The sequence below is a fragment of the Xenopus tropicalis genome, chromosome 1, assembly GCF_000004195.4.
Source record: "Xenopus tropicalis strain Nigerian chromosome 1, UCB_Xtro_10.0, whole genome shotgun sequence".
In the NCBI taxonomy this organism is placed as follows: Eukaryota; Metazoa; Chordata; class Amphibia; order Anura; family Pipidae; genus Xenopus; species Xenopus tropicalis.
In genome coordinates, this window is record NC_030677.2 from 151,499,662 (window position 1) to 151,518,045 (window position 18,384).

Sequence of the window (18,384 nt, forward strand, 5' to 3'; positions counted from 1 at the left end):
ATTGCTTATTTACATAAATAGGAAATGTACAAATATAAATCTCCCATATGTAAAGGCACTAAGTTTGCTCAGTAATCCATAGCAACCTAAGTTTGCTTTTAAGGCTGATGCCACACGGGACTGATTCTTGTCCTGTTTTTCCGCAACCTGAAAATCAGTCCCAAGTGGCATCAACAAACAGGTGAACAGTAAATTCTACCTGCTGATTGGTTGCTATGGGTTACTGCTCCTGGGCAAACTTAGTGCCTTTTATTATACAACCCCATATGTATTTAATGTTGACTGCTGTGGTGGCTATGAATAATTCCAAGAGAATCCTGCTCACCTCTGGATAGCTATTTGCTGTATAAATGTAGAGGGTTGAGGAAACAGGATTTTTATTTTAAAGGGGTTAATTACTAAGTACCAGAACTAGATCTTTTAATAAACCTGTATTTTGCTGTGGTTCTTCCCAATACTGGTGACTTTAATTTTTTTGCTTCTCTCTCTCGAACAGGATGACATGCACAGAGTCATTGACCAGCAATTGATGGACAAACATCAGAAGGAATGGAGCCAACCTGCATATTCCTTCTCCAACAGCCACCATGTAAAACAATGCAGCAAGGCTGCCGCTATGAAACATGCAGAACGGCCAGGAGAAGAGTCCATTGGGGCAGAAGGGAGGCGCCTCTTCTCATTTCTAAAGAAAACTAAGTGTTAAAGCCTTTTGTCTGAATTAGGAGAAAAGCAGATCTTGATTGGTCCACATGCTGTTCTCACAGCAATGAAAATGAATAGCTAAGAGCTGGTTTGAGCTGCTTTTATACTCCTGGAGAAAAAGGATGTTGGTGTTCTAAGCCTTTGCCTGGAAGTGCAATAACATTAGTCATGTGGGATAATGATACTTGTAATAAATGATATTTGACGGCTGCAAGCTGTACTTTAAAGCAGCGGAGCTAAAATATGGGGAAGGGGGGCATACAGCAGAAAAGTGCTGCTAAGAACGGCAATGTTGTTTCGCTAGGGGCATCTGATTGAGCTGAAAGCTAGATGCACACATTGACAGCAACTAATAGAATATGATGTGGTTTCACACACCCCTCAAGTGTTAGTATTTTGTTCCAATTAAATGTATTTTCTACTTGTGAGATCAAAATGCTTTTGTTAAGAGGATTTTCTCCTTCGTGAATATTTTGCACTTTGCGCTACCTGTTTCTAGTCACTCCCAAGCTTCCTTTGTTACACTAGCAGCAGAAATTCCAGGTTTCTTAATTATGTCCCAAGCTGCTTGGGTTGCAGGGAACAGAGTCCTACCTCTGGTCTTCCAGACAGAGCACAGCGGAACCATAGAAACCTGTTCCTTCCAGTCCATGTACTGACAAATGCTCTGTGTACATAGACATTTTCTAATGAATACAGATGTTTTCTAATATATATATACAGAAAAAATGTCCTATTTTAGTACAAATTATGCTTTCTATTGTAAAGCCACTGAAATAAAATATTTCTATGAATTTCCGTCTCAGTGTTTGTCTGCCCAGCACTTGTGAGGTTTGATTCTTCACACAGGACCAATACAGTTGCTACACAAACAATGCTTACATTTTTTTTTTCTTTTTGTCTTTAAATCAGGACCCGGAGGTTCACATTTTATTAGTTCGTTCCTATTTATGAACAAGATGGTACAAAAATTTGGCAGATTTTTTCCATAATTTTTTACTTAAATTCACATGGTTCTTGAATAGGTGGAAATATTGATGGGATCCACCCACCCGTTGTTTAAAAACAGAATTACGCTGGAAGTCGTAAATCCTGGTCTGGACAATGGAATAGCTGCATGGTTGATTTTTAGCATGTTTTTAAATATGGTGAGGAAAGGGGGCAGAGAAGTGAATTAACAGCAAGGCCTGGTCCATCTTACCATATCAGGTAGTAAAGAAACCAGGGGCAGGGCATAGTTAAGACGCCATCTGTTCTAAAAACTTTAAAAAGTGACCAGTTCATATTCACACATGACAGACTGGCGATAAGGTGTAAGCGAAAGCAGCAGGGGGGGGAGTGAGGCTGGTTAACACAATATACAGTATGTACAGACTCTTGTTAATCAGTCCATAGGGTAGGCACTGCATCCGTCCTTTCCTAGCAGACGCTCTGGAAGAGCAGGGGTGGCAGGGGATGACAAGAATCCACAACACCTTCTTGGCACAGCAATAAAAAGGGTGCCAGCGCCTCAATAGAAAACTTGGAGAAAATTCTTAAATAAACAGCACATAACTAAGAATATGCCCCAACCCCTGAAAGCTGGGCACTGCCCATGGCACTACTACTCTTTGTTCCAAGAGCGAATGTTCGGATTGAGAGCAGCCTCTCTGTGCTGTGCCTGCACCTAGCAGCATCGCTTCTTCCGTTTACTGTTTTTGCTTAGTTTCACCACATCATTCTGTTGCTGCTGCTGCTGTTTTGCTAGGTTGTCTTTCTTTGCTCGCAAGACCAGCTCAGTAATGCAGTTAAACATCTAGAAAAGAAAGAGAAATTAGAAATATGCTAAAAGTGTACACTTCTAAAAACAATTTGAAAAACCCACCCCTTTACTAGCAACTGCTGAATGTAAAGGAATAGAAATGCCACGGACTTAGTAAATCTGCCCCTTGGTGCAGCTACAGCAAACCCTAACTTTTCTCTTTTTTTTTCATTAAAAATAAACTCATCTCCAGGAATGGCTGACATTTGTGTATGTGTGGGAAAAAGTCACAGAAAAGTGGTAACTACGACTTTTTTTTTTTTTTATTTGCACCAAAACCTCAACTTTTTTAACTGTCACACAAAAAACACAGAATCAAAGTTTAGAAGCAAAGAAAAACCAGGGAAGGGAAGTCTACTATTGACTTCTACGTGACTTCAGCGACTTTTAGCCCTAAAAAATCTAAATCAGAACAATAAATGAAAATCCGTTGGTAAAATGGCCCCCCAAGTGATCACAATCTCCATTTACTCAAATGTAAACAATCCCTCTGAACCACTTTCCTGCAAGATGCACCTTCCTGACTCTGGAAAGGGCACGTTAGGGACTTATAGCCATGGCTTGGGATCAGTTCTAAAAAGCACAAAATATTCATGCCATTATGCATGCCATTTAAGCATTTCCCATGCTGTGTCAGCCTAAGAGAGTAGGGAAATGCTACCTATGAGTGAGAGGTAGACCATCATATTTTCCTCTCAACCTGAGGCATCCTGTATGTCTGTAAAAAATACATATATTTGGCAGATTAGATGGATTTATGTACAAAAGGTGTAGACACTAACTGAATGTCAAAACAAGTGTTTTTCACCCTTTAAAAAGGGGAAAACCTCCTTAAAAAAATCTAATTTACATACCACTTGACAGCCTTACCACATTTCTTGGGATTATCCCTGCTTTAGATAAGGGTTGCATGCCTGAAATCATTTTGCAGCTATTTTCTTATGTGGTCCCTTACACAATCCAGTGCCACAAAAGCAGCAGTGCCCTAAAATCTCCAGCAGGAAATGTAGCAGAGTATAATGCAGGTAGCAACTGACCTACCTCTTCAACATTTAAATTCTCTTTGGCGCTAGTCTCAAACAGTTGGATATCCATCTGCGCAGCAAACTTATAGGCATCCTCTGTCTCCACCACTTTCCGTTCAGGGTCATCATTCTTATTACCCACTAAATAAATAAGAAAACAAATAAATAAATGTTCGCCACCCCACCAACATTATATTGGAGTGATGTTAATTAGAAAGTTAAAATAGAAACTTACCTAATATTCTACATACATCATCACAATTTTGGTTTATTTCATGTAACCATCGTTTAACATTGACAAATGATTCTGCGCTGGTCACATCGTAAACAACGATGACACCATGGGTCCCTCTGTAATACCTGTAACAAAGAGACCAAAGCTCATTGCAGACCTGCTGCGACATTTATAAAGCTGCAGAATTTTAGCCTCTGGTTTAATAGGACAGATTATTTGATCTATGAGAGCCAAAAGTCTCTAGTAATAGGATCTGCTCCATCAAGGACCTTGCAACTTTGACAACTGTCTGTCAGATAATTATTCGAAGTTCCATGAGCACCAAACACATTTTCTTTCATACTACTTGCTCCTTAAGCTAGCCATACAAGGGCAGATTTAAAGGATAACTAAACCCTAAAATAAATGTAGGTAGAAACGCTTTATACTGAACTTACTGCACAGACAACAGTGTAAAGGGGGTAACAATTATGAATTGAAAAAGAAGTGTTAGCAACACTCATTCTCTGTTCAGCTGCTGAAAAGCTAAACGTAGGGCTTGTCACAAATTATCAAGCAGATAAGCAAATGGTACATGGCTGATTATTAATGTCTGATGCTACTAACTGAACTGGTTTCAAAGCAGCCATGTACTATTAATCTGTATTATTTGCTAATCAGCCTTATATTGTGATATTTACTGTATATTCTATATATACAGTATATTGTGAGTTGCTCACTAAGCTCAGTAAGTGACAGCAGCACAGAGCAACTGCAGCGAATCAGCAGAAAAGTCGAGCTACTGGGGCACCTTTAGAGGCACAGATCTTCCCTGCTAAAGGGCTGTGGTTGCCTTGGGCTGGTACAGAAGCCCAAGACATAATGTACAACATTTCTAGCCTACTTCTTTAGCTAAGCTTTATTTTTCCTTTAAGATGCTGATTAAGGCCCTACTAGGCTAACTACTAGATCTGCTTATACACATGCATACTAAAGATGGACCTAAACCAGGGTTCGACTGAATCCTGAGTGCTTGACTGATCCATATCTGTACCTTTAGTCCTACAGTGGGTCAGGTACCTGTAGTTTACCCACAAAAATAGGTGCTTGTAGGTACAAATTGCGGAAGAGGTTATGAGTGTAGCTTATAGCTCACAAAGTAGGCTTCCCTGCCTCACTTTCCCCCACCTGCCCATCACTTTCAGATATGATGTTACTCATGATCAATGATGGCTTCACTTCCGATTCTATGGTTGGGAAGTGCCATTGGGGGGTGCCAAACACCTTCCAATAAACTTACCTTTCCTTCCCCTTTAAAGCACTGAGCAACTGAGAGTGACTTTTTTGAATGATGTAATTAATATTTCACACTAATCTGAATAAGCAAATCAAAGTTCATAATCAAATTTGGTATTCGACTATATCTAAATCCTGATAATCTATGCATTTCTGATCTCAGTATCTATGATGTGACTTCTTAGGGGGAAGTTTTCATGAATATAATAGCAGATATCAAAAAGTTACACCATAAAAAATAACTAAGCAGCCGAGACTTACGTGGAGGTTATGGTCCGAAATCTTTCTTGCCCTGCAGTGTCCCAAATCTGAAGTTTCACCTTCTCTCCATTAATCTCTACTGTCCGGATTTTGAAGTCAACTCCAATTGTTGTAATATAGCTGCCTAAAAAGGGAAAAGATTAAAACTAATGAACCAGTTAGAAGCATGAGCAGAAGTAAACAACAGATAGTACAACAGCATGTGTAAAGACACATAGCTAGTAGCAGCTACTAAAATAGACAATGCTGATCATTTACTGATAATGGCTCAATGTGTGATAATACTACTAATAATAATAATTTGTTATAATAATAGAGAGGCAATTCTCATTATTGTCTAAGGCAAGGTATTTTCTGGTGTTTAGTAGCTGTGAAAAAGTACCTGCTACTAGTAAGCTCAGTGTGTCTTCACCCTTAAAGGATAACTCATACATTTTGAGGGGGATTTTGTCTTCACTTTGGCATTTAAGGTGGGCAGTGGTTGGCAAGGTTACTACATCATTATCTGTGAGAGACAATCTAAATTCAAGTTTTGAGACGGACAAAATAAAAACTGATTCCTTCCTTACAATAACTTGCAGAAGACAAATTTACAAGTCCGCTGCTGAGGTTCAGCTAAAATCCATTTAACATACCTTACGCCATACAGGCTTTCCAAGATGTTCCCCCACACCCCAGATACCTGTATAAAATATGACCGAGACACTGGCTCATATATGCATGTGTTCTGGAGCTGTCCAGCTGTGCAGAACTATTGGCGAGAAATCGTTAACTACATCTCTGATGCCCTAAGCTTTCCCCGGATTCTATCACCAATTGTTTGCCTACTGGGAGTGGCCGAGGACCTAGGTCTCACACACCACTCCAGACTCTGCTACCACCAGCTTCTATACTATGCCAAAAAAGCCATTCTCTTACAATGGAAATCCTTGGTCCCCCCAACCCTACCGTTCTGGAGAACTCTAGTAAATAATACCCTTACCAACCAGAAGCTGACCTACCTCGCACGTGGTTGTCCAAAAAAATTTCATTCAATATGGGGCCCTTGGTTGATCTTCCATGAAACCCCAGAAAACTCCATAGACAGTATACCACAACAATGAAGATAAACTGGTTCCTATCTCCCCAGCTCTACACTCTGCCTCTTTCCTCTTCCTTATTCTTTCACCCTGTTTCCCCTCTGATTATTGTCCTTTTTGTATTTTTATGTTAAGTTGAAAAATGCAAAAATAAAAACTTTAAAAAAAAAATAAAATCCATTTAACCATACATGCTACTGTATTTCCGCAGACAAGAAAATGCCTCATTTATCCAAAAATTATAGTAAACAGAACTTCAATACTGGAAAAGGAACCAAGACAACCTTTATAAAGAATGTTTATTCAAACCTAGTAGTTTAAAGTTCCACATGACTCAGACATTATCAGTTGTTTTAAAGGCATACTGTCATGATTTTTATGGTGTACTTTTTATTTCTAAATTACACTGTTTACATAGCAAATAATTCACTCTACCATTTAACATTTTATTCTAAAACCAACAAAGGAAGATTTGTATACTAACCATTAAATCCTTTTCTCTATAGTCGTTAGGGGGACACAGGAACAGTAGGGGGTAAAAGGCCTCTACCAACAGGAGGCAGGACACTGCAGTGATGTCAGAACTGTTGCGCCTCCCTCTCGCCTTTTATCCCCTTGCTTAGCCAACAGGGCTCAGTTACTCCCAAAGAACTCAAACAGGAATACCATAATAACTATTTCACACACATGGTGAAATAAAAAACTGAACAAGAAAGTTCCGGGGGTAGAATGCTCGGGTAGAATGGGCCCGCAAATGTAGAGGAGGCATCCTCTTTTTCACCAACTAAAACCGCCTAATTGCTTCCTTAATCCAGCAGATAAGTGTGGTCTTGGAAGTAGGCAGACCCTTTTTGGGGCCCAAAGGGAGCACAAACAGGGTATCTGTCTTTCTGAAGGATCTAGTGCGTGAGACATAGATCTTTAGCGCTGTAATAACATCAAGGCGATGTAATTTGGAATCCTTCTCATTGTGTGGGTTTCTGCAGAAGGAGGGAAGGCTGATATCTGTATTAATATGAAAAGAGGAAACCTCCTTGGGCAAAAACCCAGGGGCAGTGCGAAGTACTGCTCGGTCCTCCTGAAAGATTAGGAGTGGTGGTGAGCACGATTGAGCACTCAACTCAAAGATACGTCTTATGGAAGATATGGCTACCAGAAAGACTGTCTTCCACGTTAGAACAGCGGAATCAAGAGGTTTGAACGACTAACAAGATTTTAGTCCCAGGGAGGGACTGGGTGCCTGAAAGGGGGGGGGGGTGATCCAGGAAACCCCTGTAGAAAGGTACATATGTAATTATGGAGGGCTATGTGTTATTGGAAAAGGACCAAGATACCTGAGATTTTAAGGAGCCAAGTCAGAGGCCATGGTTCAAGTCTGACTGAAGGAAATCCAGCACTGTTGGAATGCTAAATTCCCAAAAATTAAGGTTGTGTTGGTCACACCAAGCCCAGTAACAGTTCCATGTTCTATGGTAAATCTTGGAGGTAGAGAGTTTACGGGCTTGGAACATAGTCTGGATGGCATTCTCAGAGAATCCTTTTCCCCTCAGAATAGAGGCCTCAAGAGCCATCCCATTAAAGGGAAGAGTTGTGGGTTCTGGTGCCGAATCAGCCCTGACATAGGAGGTCGTCTCTCAGTTGCAGCAGAACTTTAGGTTCCAGAGAAAAGGCCAGAAGATCTGACTACCAGGATCTCCTGGACCATCATGGGACCACTAGTATGACAGTGGCAGCCTCTCTGCTTATTTGAGTACCTGAGGAAGCATGGGAAGAGGAGGGAAGACATAGGCCAGCTGAAAATGCCACTTGATAGTCATTGCGTCTGTTCCAGCCAACAGGGGATCCCAACACCTTGCAAAGGGAGACTTTGCAGTTGTGCCTGGTGGCCATCAAGTTGATCTGGGTGTTCCCCACTGGTCCACTAGAAGCTGAAAGATGTCCAGGTGAAGTTACCATTCCCCAGTGTATGCTTAAGAAATCCACCTCCCAGTTTGACACTCCGGGGATGTGTATGGCGGACAGGTGCGAAATGGTGCCCCAAACAAGAGGGGAGCAAACCTCCCTGTTGAAGTAAGGACCCTCAGGGCTGAGTCCAACCTACCACTATCACGCTGCTTGTGCTTAGCTAAAGGTGCTGGAATATCTGACAATTTTACCAACATTTTGTCAATTGAAGAGGCCAACTGAGGTATACATTGGAGGCCAGATAGGAAATTGGATAATAAGACGGCTCAAGCTGGTGCATCAGAGGAGGCCTGATCGACTGGGGCCCCTGCAGGAGAAGGGCCTGCTGTGGGTTGGTCAGCTGGGCCCAATGAGGAGAACTCAGGGGGCACTGGGGCCTGATTGAGGCGTGAGCTGCAGCTTTGCACAAGGTATTGAGTAAAGAGGGAGTTTTCACTGTAATATAGCAGGAAGACACACATTTTTTTTTCTCAGCAGTTGTTTGTTTGTGTTACCATCATGTCACGGATTTGATCATTGTCAGGTACATAGCTTAAGCAATGGACAGCATAATGCACCCCCCCCCCCCCAAATATATGGGAAGGGTAAGGGGTATTATGGGGTGCCTTGACACTTCAAGGACCATGATTTCCTTAGGACGCCAAACTACCCCATGTGCCTTAACCCAAACTGCAAATGTAGAAGTTAGTAGGTCTTTAAAACTGTTTAAGAAACTTACCTGAAAATGTGTTATCTGCAAATCTTAGAAGTAAGCTGCTCTTTCCAACACCTAAGGAGGAAACAGGGCTGATTAGTGCCAGAAACATTGTATGCTCACACGTAATTTAGCCTTTGCCCCAACTTCTGCTAAATATGCATATATTCTATACACCCGAGTCTGCCCCTCTCTGTTGTCACTAGGGAGCAGGTGCAAGTACAATCACATTAGAATTCCTTTATCTTAATAAAAGCACTCAGCCTGGTGCTTTTACATGGTCACAGATCTTATCAGTTATTCTACTAGACTTATAAATTACAGTAGCTGTTACATTATGCTTAAAATATACAACCCTTTTTAAACGTTAAACAAGTACAAGACCATGGGTAGAAAAATAATAAGGAGCAGGACGTACAAAAGCGTGTGGGGTTGTTCAGCACATAAAATAATGGAAAACTTACAAGTGCATTAGAGTCCATTTTTTACTGTTAAGTATCTTTAATCTCCAAATATGTTCATTTAGAATTATGGGAACATGTCCCTTTATTAGTTAAGGCTATATGGATTAAACTTGATTTTGTCTTTGTATATACTTCACTTATATTTGCTGATCTTGGTGGTTTACAAGCTTTTTAAGTATTCTAGCAAAGTAAAACAATTATCCAATATATTTTACTATTACTCATCTCTTTGAAGGATTTTTAACCTTTCCAACATGCCTGAATTAAGTGTAGAGCTTTGTACTATATAATATTTGTACAGTGAGATGTAGTTTTGACCACCAAACATGAATCCAAATGCATTTTTCCTAGGGTTTTTGTAAACTGAAGAAAATGGTCTTTTCATGGTCTGTCCCTCCTCAATTATGCTTTCCCATCGTGTGGTGTCTATTTCACTGACAGTTGAGAATTTGATTGTGGAACCTTATTTCTCTAGGATATACTACTGATATATATATACTGCTGCTAATAAACCAGTAAGTTGGGTTATTAAGTAACCCAAAAATGCAGGAATTTAGAGTTGCCTTAAACTTAGAGCAACAATGTAAGCTCATACCAAATAACCCTGTATTATGAGCTTAGTTTCACAAGGACACTTTATGCTTACTATTTATACTGCAAAAATGGATCTGAACCCAGAAAGAAGTCTGAAACAATTCCATTACCCAAAGAAACACATAATGTATACAAATGTCTTACAGCATAAGCCAAGACTTAAACTCTAAAGAAAATGCTTTAACAAGTGACTGCATTGGTCTAAATGTCATTTACTGACATTGCTGGTCCTTTAATTACAGGGTAAATGTGGTCCATGTGTCATAAGCTATGTGAAAGATTCTGACAGACTGTTTGAGGTGTGTGAAACTGGAATACATTTTTGCTACTTGAGGAAAAAGGAAACTCATTCATGATGTAAAACAAAGTCAGTATAACTAGGCTGTTCTTACACTTCTGCTTTTCTTTCATTCATGTGATTCCAGTACCACTGACCAAGCACTTTTTCTTGAGTAACAAATGCCTTTCTTCTAATCATTCAAAACATACCACAAACAGGTAAGCAGCCCTATGTGTTTGAGCAACAAGAGCAGCATGTCACCGATTTCTAATGATTTTGATTCTTTTTGGACATCTCATCTATGTCACAACATGAGAGATGGTGATTGCTAGATATCTTGACAGCTCTTGCCTATTAATAAAGCAATGTCTATTACATTAAAACAATTTAGGAGGGGGGCACTGGAGATAAAAAATTTAAATAACAGTTTACAAAAACACAGCCTGTGACAATGAGACTGCAATGTCACTGAGGTGTGCCACAAGTCTCCCCCACACTTTATCAGCAGCACTTTTCTGTTCTCTCTTTAGCTTCTGTGGTTTAGCTGTGAATAGAAGGCCTACTAATTGTCAACTGTTCTTTTTTTGTACATTTTTGCAACTGTCTAATTAAACTATTAAAAGGTGATTATAAGATTATTCTACTTTTGACTGCCAACGATATCAGTCAATCAAAATAAAATTTTGCCTAATAAAAGAAAATGTGATTCTAAACTACTTTCCAATATATATTAGTTACATATTTTTACTGGTTTTCATGTTATTTGTAACTGAAATTAGTATATATCTGGCCCTTTATTTCAGGCTGCAAATTTTTAAAAACTCCAGCTTCTGAACCAAAATTTGTTAAAGAGCCCCACACAACAGAGAAACCCCTAATACACCTATCACTGTAATCTGGCCTTCAAAAAGTATGAATAAATACCATTTTATATGCTGAAATACAGCTGCAAAACAGTTCTCTTTCTGCATCGTTTGAAATCATGGCAGGAGAGGAGGGACAGATTATGGACAGCATGCAGGAACTACATAACCCACAGTGCATTGCACTATATTCCTTATTGACATCACATATGCAGGGGATTGTGGGATTTGGAGGATGCAGGCTGAAGGCAGGCTGAGGACAGTTGACTACTGTTAAATTTTTTTAGTCTCATCATTCCAAACCATATTATATTAAACTAACTGATGTATATTGCAAACACTTTCAGCAGGCTCCTGTTACATTTGTCAGAGCAACCAGGGCAAACAAAAGAAGAGGACAGAGAAAGATTGCTTTCAACTAAAGTTACATTTACAAATTTTTACACCATTGGAAATGTGTTAGTGTGTGTGTGAGTGTCCAAGAAAAAAATGCCAGGTGATCTGCACACCTGGTGAGAACACTGGGATAATCATTTGCTCCTTTCAACATCAATTAGATTTACAAAACTTGCAATTAATGTTAATTATCATGATATATTTTTTCTGTCATGATGTATTTTTCTGTCATGTACTTCCTAGAAATCATCAGCCTTTACCTCCTTCCTGTCAAAAACAATAAAATGTTCAAGTCATGCATAATGACTGCGAGTCCTAATATAATTCAGACAGAGCAACTGTCCCAGTTCTATGGCAAAAATACTGATACTAGAGATGGATTTTATGCAAGCATAGGCCTTTTCAATATAAGCAGCAGAATGGACCAAGCAAAGAATGTAGGCTGAAGCCAACCAAAGCCATATTAAAGCCAAATCCAACATAATAAACCAATTAAAATCCAAGGTGAATGATGTATGATAGTATTATCGCATCAGATAAAACTAGGCAATCAGGAATGAGCCAAGGCCTTCCTAACAACACAACAGCCACACAAAAGATATATTACCCAAAAAACAATTATTCATTTCCTGCTAGCCAACAAGAAAACACAAAAAAGAGAAAAAGCCTAGTGCAAGACAAATACAAATCTAGATAATCCAGAATCTTGCTCATCTTTTCAGCAACTCCTTTAATGGTGTTTGAAATGTGTTTGCACTTTTACATGCCAGTCTAACAGGTAGGTTGATGCATTATAATTGGCACTCATGTATTACAGGGAAACATGCTGAGGGTAATGTACTTGAAATCATACTTCAAAGGATCAGCTTGCAAAGTTTACATTATTAATAGAGTTACTTTACCACAGGCGCTCCATCTGGTGCCCTAACCTATGTCACATAACAAAAAACGATTTACAGTACCCAGGTGGAAATAAACTGTAAATACAGTGCACTGTGAGAATGGACTGAAGGAGATTTACAGTCCAGTCCAAACATACACTGTATTTGAGAAGTGCACAGAACAACAGTCTTCTGTAAAATTATTTCTATTCTAGCAAGTGAGCTTGGGATAGGTTTTGAGGTTTATTGTATACGAATACACCTCTAACACTAAGATTTCAAACTAATGGGTGCCCACTGTCTGTACAACTGCTTACTACAAAAAAAAAAAAAGAGCATCAGAGTAGACTTGTCAATATATTGATCAGTTTTTGTGAATTTTTGTTGCAGAAAATCCCCATGGTAATATATTGATTTTATTGCTATAAAAATGCCCCCGCCACATAAAAAGTGGCTATACAAATAAGGACATTCCATCTTGACCTGAACTCTCAACACACCCATCCCTGGTTTATTTGGCTAGAGAGGCAACAAGCCAAATAGGGTAACACTATCCCAAATATGACAGTTACCACCTACTAGAACCCCTATTAGCCAACTCAGTGCACCCTGTAAGGCCAAAGACTAGAACCATAATTGCAAATTATAGTCCAATGCATTTATTACATGTAAGTGTATGCTTTCTGCCAATAAAATGGGTGAAGGGATAATTCAGTTCTGCCCAACGTAGCAAACAGAAAGCTATCAGCTGACATTCTGTATTACTTAAAGGAAAAAGAAAGGTAAAGTCACTTGGGGGTGCCAAAATGTTAGACTTTAACCGCCTACCTTTTACCCCGGGCTGGTGCCGCTGTCAGGAGAAAACAGCACCAGCCCGGGGTAGCTGCCGGCGCTTCCTCCTTCCGGCTTCGCTGCGCGCGCATGCGCAGTAGAGTGAAAAGCCGAACTTAAACATTTAAGTCGGCTTTTTCGCTCTACTGTGCATGCCCGGCCACCGGCAGTTTAGGAAGTGGAAGGCGGAAGAAGGAAGCGCTGCGCTCCAGGTGCCCCGGGCTGGTGCTATTTTCTCCTAACAGGGGCACCAGCCCGGGGTACAAGGTAAGCGGTTAAAGTCACTTGGGGGTGCTTAACATTTTGGCACCCCCAAGTGACTTTGCCTTTCCTTCCCCTTTAAGTCATTTTACTTGGTTATCCAGTACAGAGTCATTTGCACAGTATTTTCCTTACTCTCTACAGACCTATTGGATGGATACCTCAAAGGAGACATAGTATAAATGGAAAAACCCTAATCCTGTAGGCAATTATGAATAATATATGGTGCTGGTTTCACTTTGGGCTAAACATTAATCCTGACCATCTGTACAAATGGCCCCTTTATTGGAGCTCCCTACAGACCCTATCAGTTCTCTATCATTGTTTCAAATGAAGGGTGGGCGTGTCCTAAAAGTCCCTGCCAGTAGCAAAGCAGGAGGGGATAGCCAATCACAGCCTTGCACTCACACAAGCAAAAACAGGCTTCAGTTCCCTATCAGGTCAGCCTAGCTGCTGATTGGTTCCTATCCTACAGTGCCTGTACTGAGAGCCGCCGGCTCCCCTGCACATCCAGAGAATTCAGCTGGCAGGAAGTGGAACAGATGGGCGGGACTAGTATGGTTTTAGGGAAATTTCATCAGTCCAAAACCCAACCTTTTTAAGCACAATCCTTCCATATTTAGAGGAGTATAATTTACTGGTACATTCTTACCATGGTGACAGGTGATTGATGACCATCTATGGCCATCCTTACAGGGGCAGTATACGTCCTTAAAAATTAGTAAAATGAACAGGGCTTGGGCTGAACATAATTTTTACCTATTGCTTTAAAGGAGAAGGAAAGGCAAAGTCACTTGGGGGTGCCAAAATTTTAGGCACCCCCAAGTGACTTAAATCGCTTACCTTGTACCCCGGGCTGGTGCCCCTGTTAGGAGAGAACAGCACCAGCCCGGGGTAGCTGCAGCGCTTCCTCCTTCCGTCTTCGCTCGTGCACGCATGCGCAGTAGAGTGAAAAGCAGGTTTTTCACTCTACTGCGCATGCGCCTGTCGTTTAGTCGTTGCAAAACGAATCCGGAAGGAGGAAGCGCTCCGCTACAGGTACCCCGGGCTGGTGCTATTTTCTCCTAACAGGGGCACCAGCCCCAGGTACAAGGTAAGCGATTAAAGTCACTTGGGGGTGTCTAACATTTTGGCACCCCCAAGTGACTTAGCCTTTCCTTGTCCTTTAATCACAAAAAATGTATGTTTTTTGTTATTTCTTAATTTAAACAGAGCTAATGGGGAGATGCTACTTCTTGTTTGGTCCTTGCGAGGTACATAACTAGATTACCTAATGGACTACTGCTAGGAAATCAGTCACAACAAAGGGAGGTACAACAAAGGTACATAAGATCTACTATTATGGGTAAAAGAATAAGTTTAATAGCTAAAATCACAAACTGGAGACAATTAATTAAAAAGAAACTTCAGCAATAAGTAGCCAACAATCACTTAGAATATTTTTTTCTAACAAGGACCTTAGATGTTTTTTGATTTACATGGTTTTTACATGTTATAGTCATTGTATTTCAGTGATATAAATTCCATGGCTTGGATTATTATCTTTGGTATGGGGAGACCAGCACAGACTCGCAGCATTCTCCAGTGACATCTGCTGCCACCTCATTCAACTATTTCCTGATGGATACTAAGGGCAGAGCTTGCAGTTTAGTTGTAGGCAGATTAAACACAACAGTCAGGCAGACTGGAGAAGGTTGAGCCAGGCACCCTAATGCTTACTGAACTAAAATTATTATTTTTTTTTTTTTACAGAGTACAAAAAGGACACAGACAGTTAGTGGGCAGTACCCATTTATGAACTGCTGTATAGGCTCTTCAAAATAGTTCCAGTTACAGGCAAGTCCAACCCACAGGCTCTCTTTGGTGTTCTTTAACTACAACTGTAAAAGGGAGGACCTTACCCACACACCCTGGCACTCTGGTAGAGAAGAGCTTGGTGCACAAAAGCTGGAGGGATTGGCGCCCTTCAGGGCAATCACGGACAGGAATAAGTACTGGCACTGGGAGCAGGTACAAGCCCTTGCAAAGTTATTGCAGACGTGAAACGTTTCGGAGCAAAAAAAAAAAAGCCCCTTTATCAAGAAAATAAAGGAGCTTTTCTGCTCTGAAATGTTGCACGTTCACAATATCTTTGCAAGAGCTTGCCCTGCTTGTACCTGCGCCCAGTGCCAGTGCTTATTCCTGTCTTTAACAACAACTCTCACTTTCCACTGTATGGAGATGCTTGGAGCTGCCAATCAATAACAGCAGGTAAACCATATATGAGCCACCCCCATCAACTCTAAATATGTATATCTGCCAGCACATTCCTGTGCATCAGCTATGCATTATTCTTATTTGCTATTGCAGTACAGCTCTTTATATCCATATGTCCCAGAATGAATGGGAGCCACAGAAACGAGTGGCATGACCCAGTCAGTGAGAAGGTTGGGATATCTCCTTGCCTGACTTATAAGGCAACCCAGGGCACCTGTGGCTACTGCCCAAACCAGTGGCGTTGGGACCCGTGAATGCGTCTGACGTTGGTTGGTGAATTAGAATTCACTGCCATTACAGTTTTCTAGTACTACAATTAAAATCTGTCAAGCTCACAACCCTAAAAACTACAAGAATGCTTCCACTCCCAGCATCCTCGGCTAGCCAGCTGACGTCACAGTGCCCAGCACAAGAGCAGCTACTGGGCGCTGCCGGGTCTCACACACACACATAGGAGCTGACACAAGCAGCGTTGCTAAGAGCGCCGGTGACAAATATGCAACTAAATAATGAAAGAGAGATGAATGCAAATCCTACAACATCCCACTCTGTGCTGCTTCTCTCTGCTCGTATCCCTCCCAGGCCTCCCCAGCTCATGCAGCTTCCCTCAACCCCCAAATGCTTCTCACCGCTGTCTCCGATGATGAGCAACTTGAAGAGGTGGTCGTAGTCCCGGGCCATGGTGGCGACCTGTGCAAATGTGAGGCCCGGTCCCGGGATCCGCGCGCTCTATTCCGACCGAATCCGCTTCCCGGACAAACAGCCGGAAGTGACAGCGAACCCAAGCGCAATGCGCAGGCGCACAACGTCATCCGAGGGCCCCACCTGTGCGCGTTCCCGGGCTGCGTGTCCGTGAGCCGGACTCGCACCCTGGCGGTCGCCATCTTGTGTGCCGCTAGTTGGCTCCACTCTTGCTTGGCAGCTACGCATTTATTATGGTTTTATTTCAATTTGAAAACGAATCTTATTGAAGTAAATTATCACTTTTTTTTCAGAACACTTTACCAAATACTGCATGAAGTGTACATACATACAGTCGGTCACAAAAGCTCTTCGTTAACTGTAATGTAATTAACAAGGTCTTAAAAGTAACCATTGTGGGTATAATTTGAACTTGACAAAAATGTTAAGATAAAGACTAAAAAAAAAACTCCAGCAACTCCATCTATTATTTATAACTTGTTGAAGGAAGCTACAGAAAGTCCATGTAAGCCACTGACTTTGGCCTCCTCTAGGTGTTGATGGCAAAACAAGTGGTTCTAAGTAAGTACACTGATTGCTGCTGGCTACCTCAGGTTGTTAGCTGGCCTAAAGAAACCTGTAATTGTCTGTACAATTTTATCTGTACTACAGTCAATGACTGCTGGTTTAATGAGAGGAGTTATTAGCTCACCCTATTCTGCCTGGTCTAGTTACCATAGGTTACAAGCCATGGGCAGAAGTTATATGGGTTATGCATCAGCTCATACATCTGGGCCGTATAGTGACGCTGGATTTTTTTAAAGACAAACAAACTTTAGAAGAACTGACAATTTACTATATTAAAACCATGTTCCCTTCTGTTAGGGATGCTAGAGAAACTCATCTGAAACAAGGCACATTGCAAACAATTTCAGTAAAGCATTAGTGTCAGAAATACACAATATATGGTAGGATGGGAAAATTTACGAGTGAAATGGACTGAAGCAGGTCCTTTTAATAAAGGTCCCCATACACGGGCTGATAGTAGCTGCCGATATTGGTCCCTTGGACCGATTCGGCAGCTTATTGGCCCGTGTAGGGGCAAAAACGAGGGGCCTGCCCAACCGATATCTGGCCTGAAATTGGGCAGATATCGATCTGCTAGGTTAGAAAATTCAGTCGGATCAGGGACCACATCAGCTTGTTGATGCGGTCCCCAAACCGAATGCCCCATTGCCGCCAATATAATTCGATCATTTGGCTCCCCGATATCGCCTACCTGTAGGTGGGGATATCGGGTGAAGATCGCCAAGTGAGGAAATCTCAATGTGTATGGGGACCTTTAGACTCTAAGGTGCATCTTATTCCTGAACATATCAGAGTTGCAAGTTTGTTTTGATGTTTGCTTGAATCTGGGAGATACCTCTACAACAATGCAGTCCAAGGATTTTTTTCAATTCCTTTAAGGAGTTGTGTAGTTGAGCTTGAGAGATATTAATTATACAATATTTTGTATATCTTTCTTTGATTATCGCATTCAATTACGCTTTGGACATGTTAGTAAATATATCAAAAAATAAGATTTGGATCAGAATGTCTTCTTCCTGAGCACTCCTGAATTAAAAGTAAACCAAAACCCCAGTGGTAATTTTTGACATAGACTTTCCCAACCTGTACAGAACCACATAAGAAACAAGCTGTGATTTTCCCTGAAGATTTTGGGAAAAATTGTTTTTTTTTTTTTAATGGCAAAAAGTGTAGGATCTGTTGTTTTCTTACACAAAAGTAAATGCATTTCTGTAAGTTCAACCTCTATTTTAATATATTTTAAACATACATC

General features: G+C 40.9%; 2 protein-coding genes across 4 annotated transcripts in view; one reads left to right on the plus strand and one right to left on the minus strand.

The window, feature by feature from the left end:
- Window positions 1-1,496, plus strand: part of bicdl1 (BICD family like cargo adaptor 1) — a 43,389-nt gene extending 41,893 nt beyond the window's left edge. The window contains exon 12 of one of the 3 annotated variants that reach the window (XR_004222626.1): window positions 497-584. Coding sequence is in view for 2 of the 3 variants with exons in the window: in XM_031901601.1 (XP_031757461.1) it covers window positions 497-703 (207 nt within the window). In the remaining variant the exon portion in view is untranslated. 3 annotated transcript variants of the gene reach the window in all.
- An 89-nt stretch (window positions 1,497-1,585) lies between these two features.
- Window positions 1,586-16,617, minus strand: rab35 (similar to RAB35, member RAS oncogene family). Its single transcript, NM_203688.1, has 6 exons — window positions 16,493-16,617; window positions 9,062-9,112; window positions 5,300-5,423; window positions 3,764-3,888; window positions 3,545-3,669; window positions 1,586-2,497 (listed from the first exon to the last, which is right to left on the minus strand). Exons 1-6 carry the CDS (start codon window positions 16,542-16,544, stop codon window positions 2,369-2,371), a joined length of 606 nt encoding a protein of 201 aa, NP_989019.1. The 5' UTR covers window positions 16,545-16,617; the 3' UTR covers window positions 1,586-2,368.
- Window positions 16,618-18,384: the final 1,767 nt, after the last annotated feature.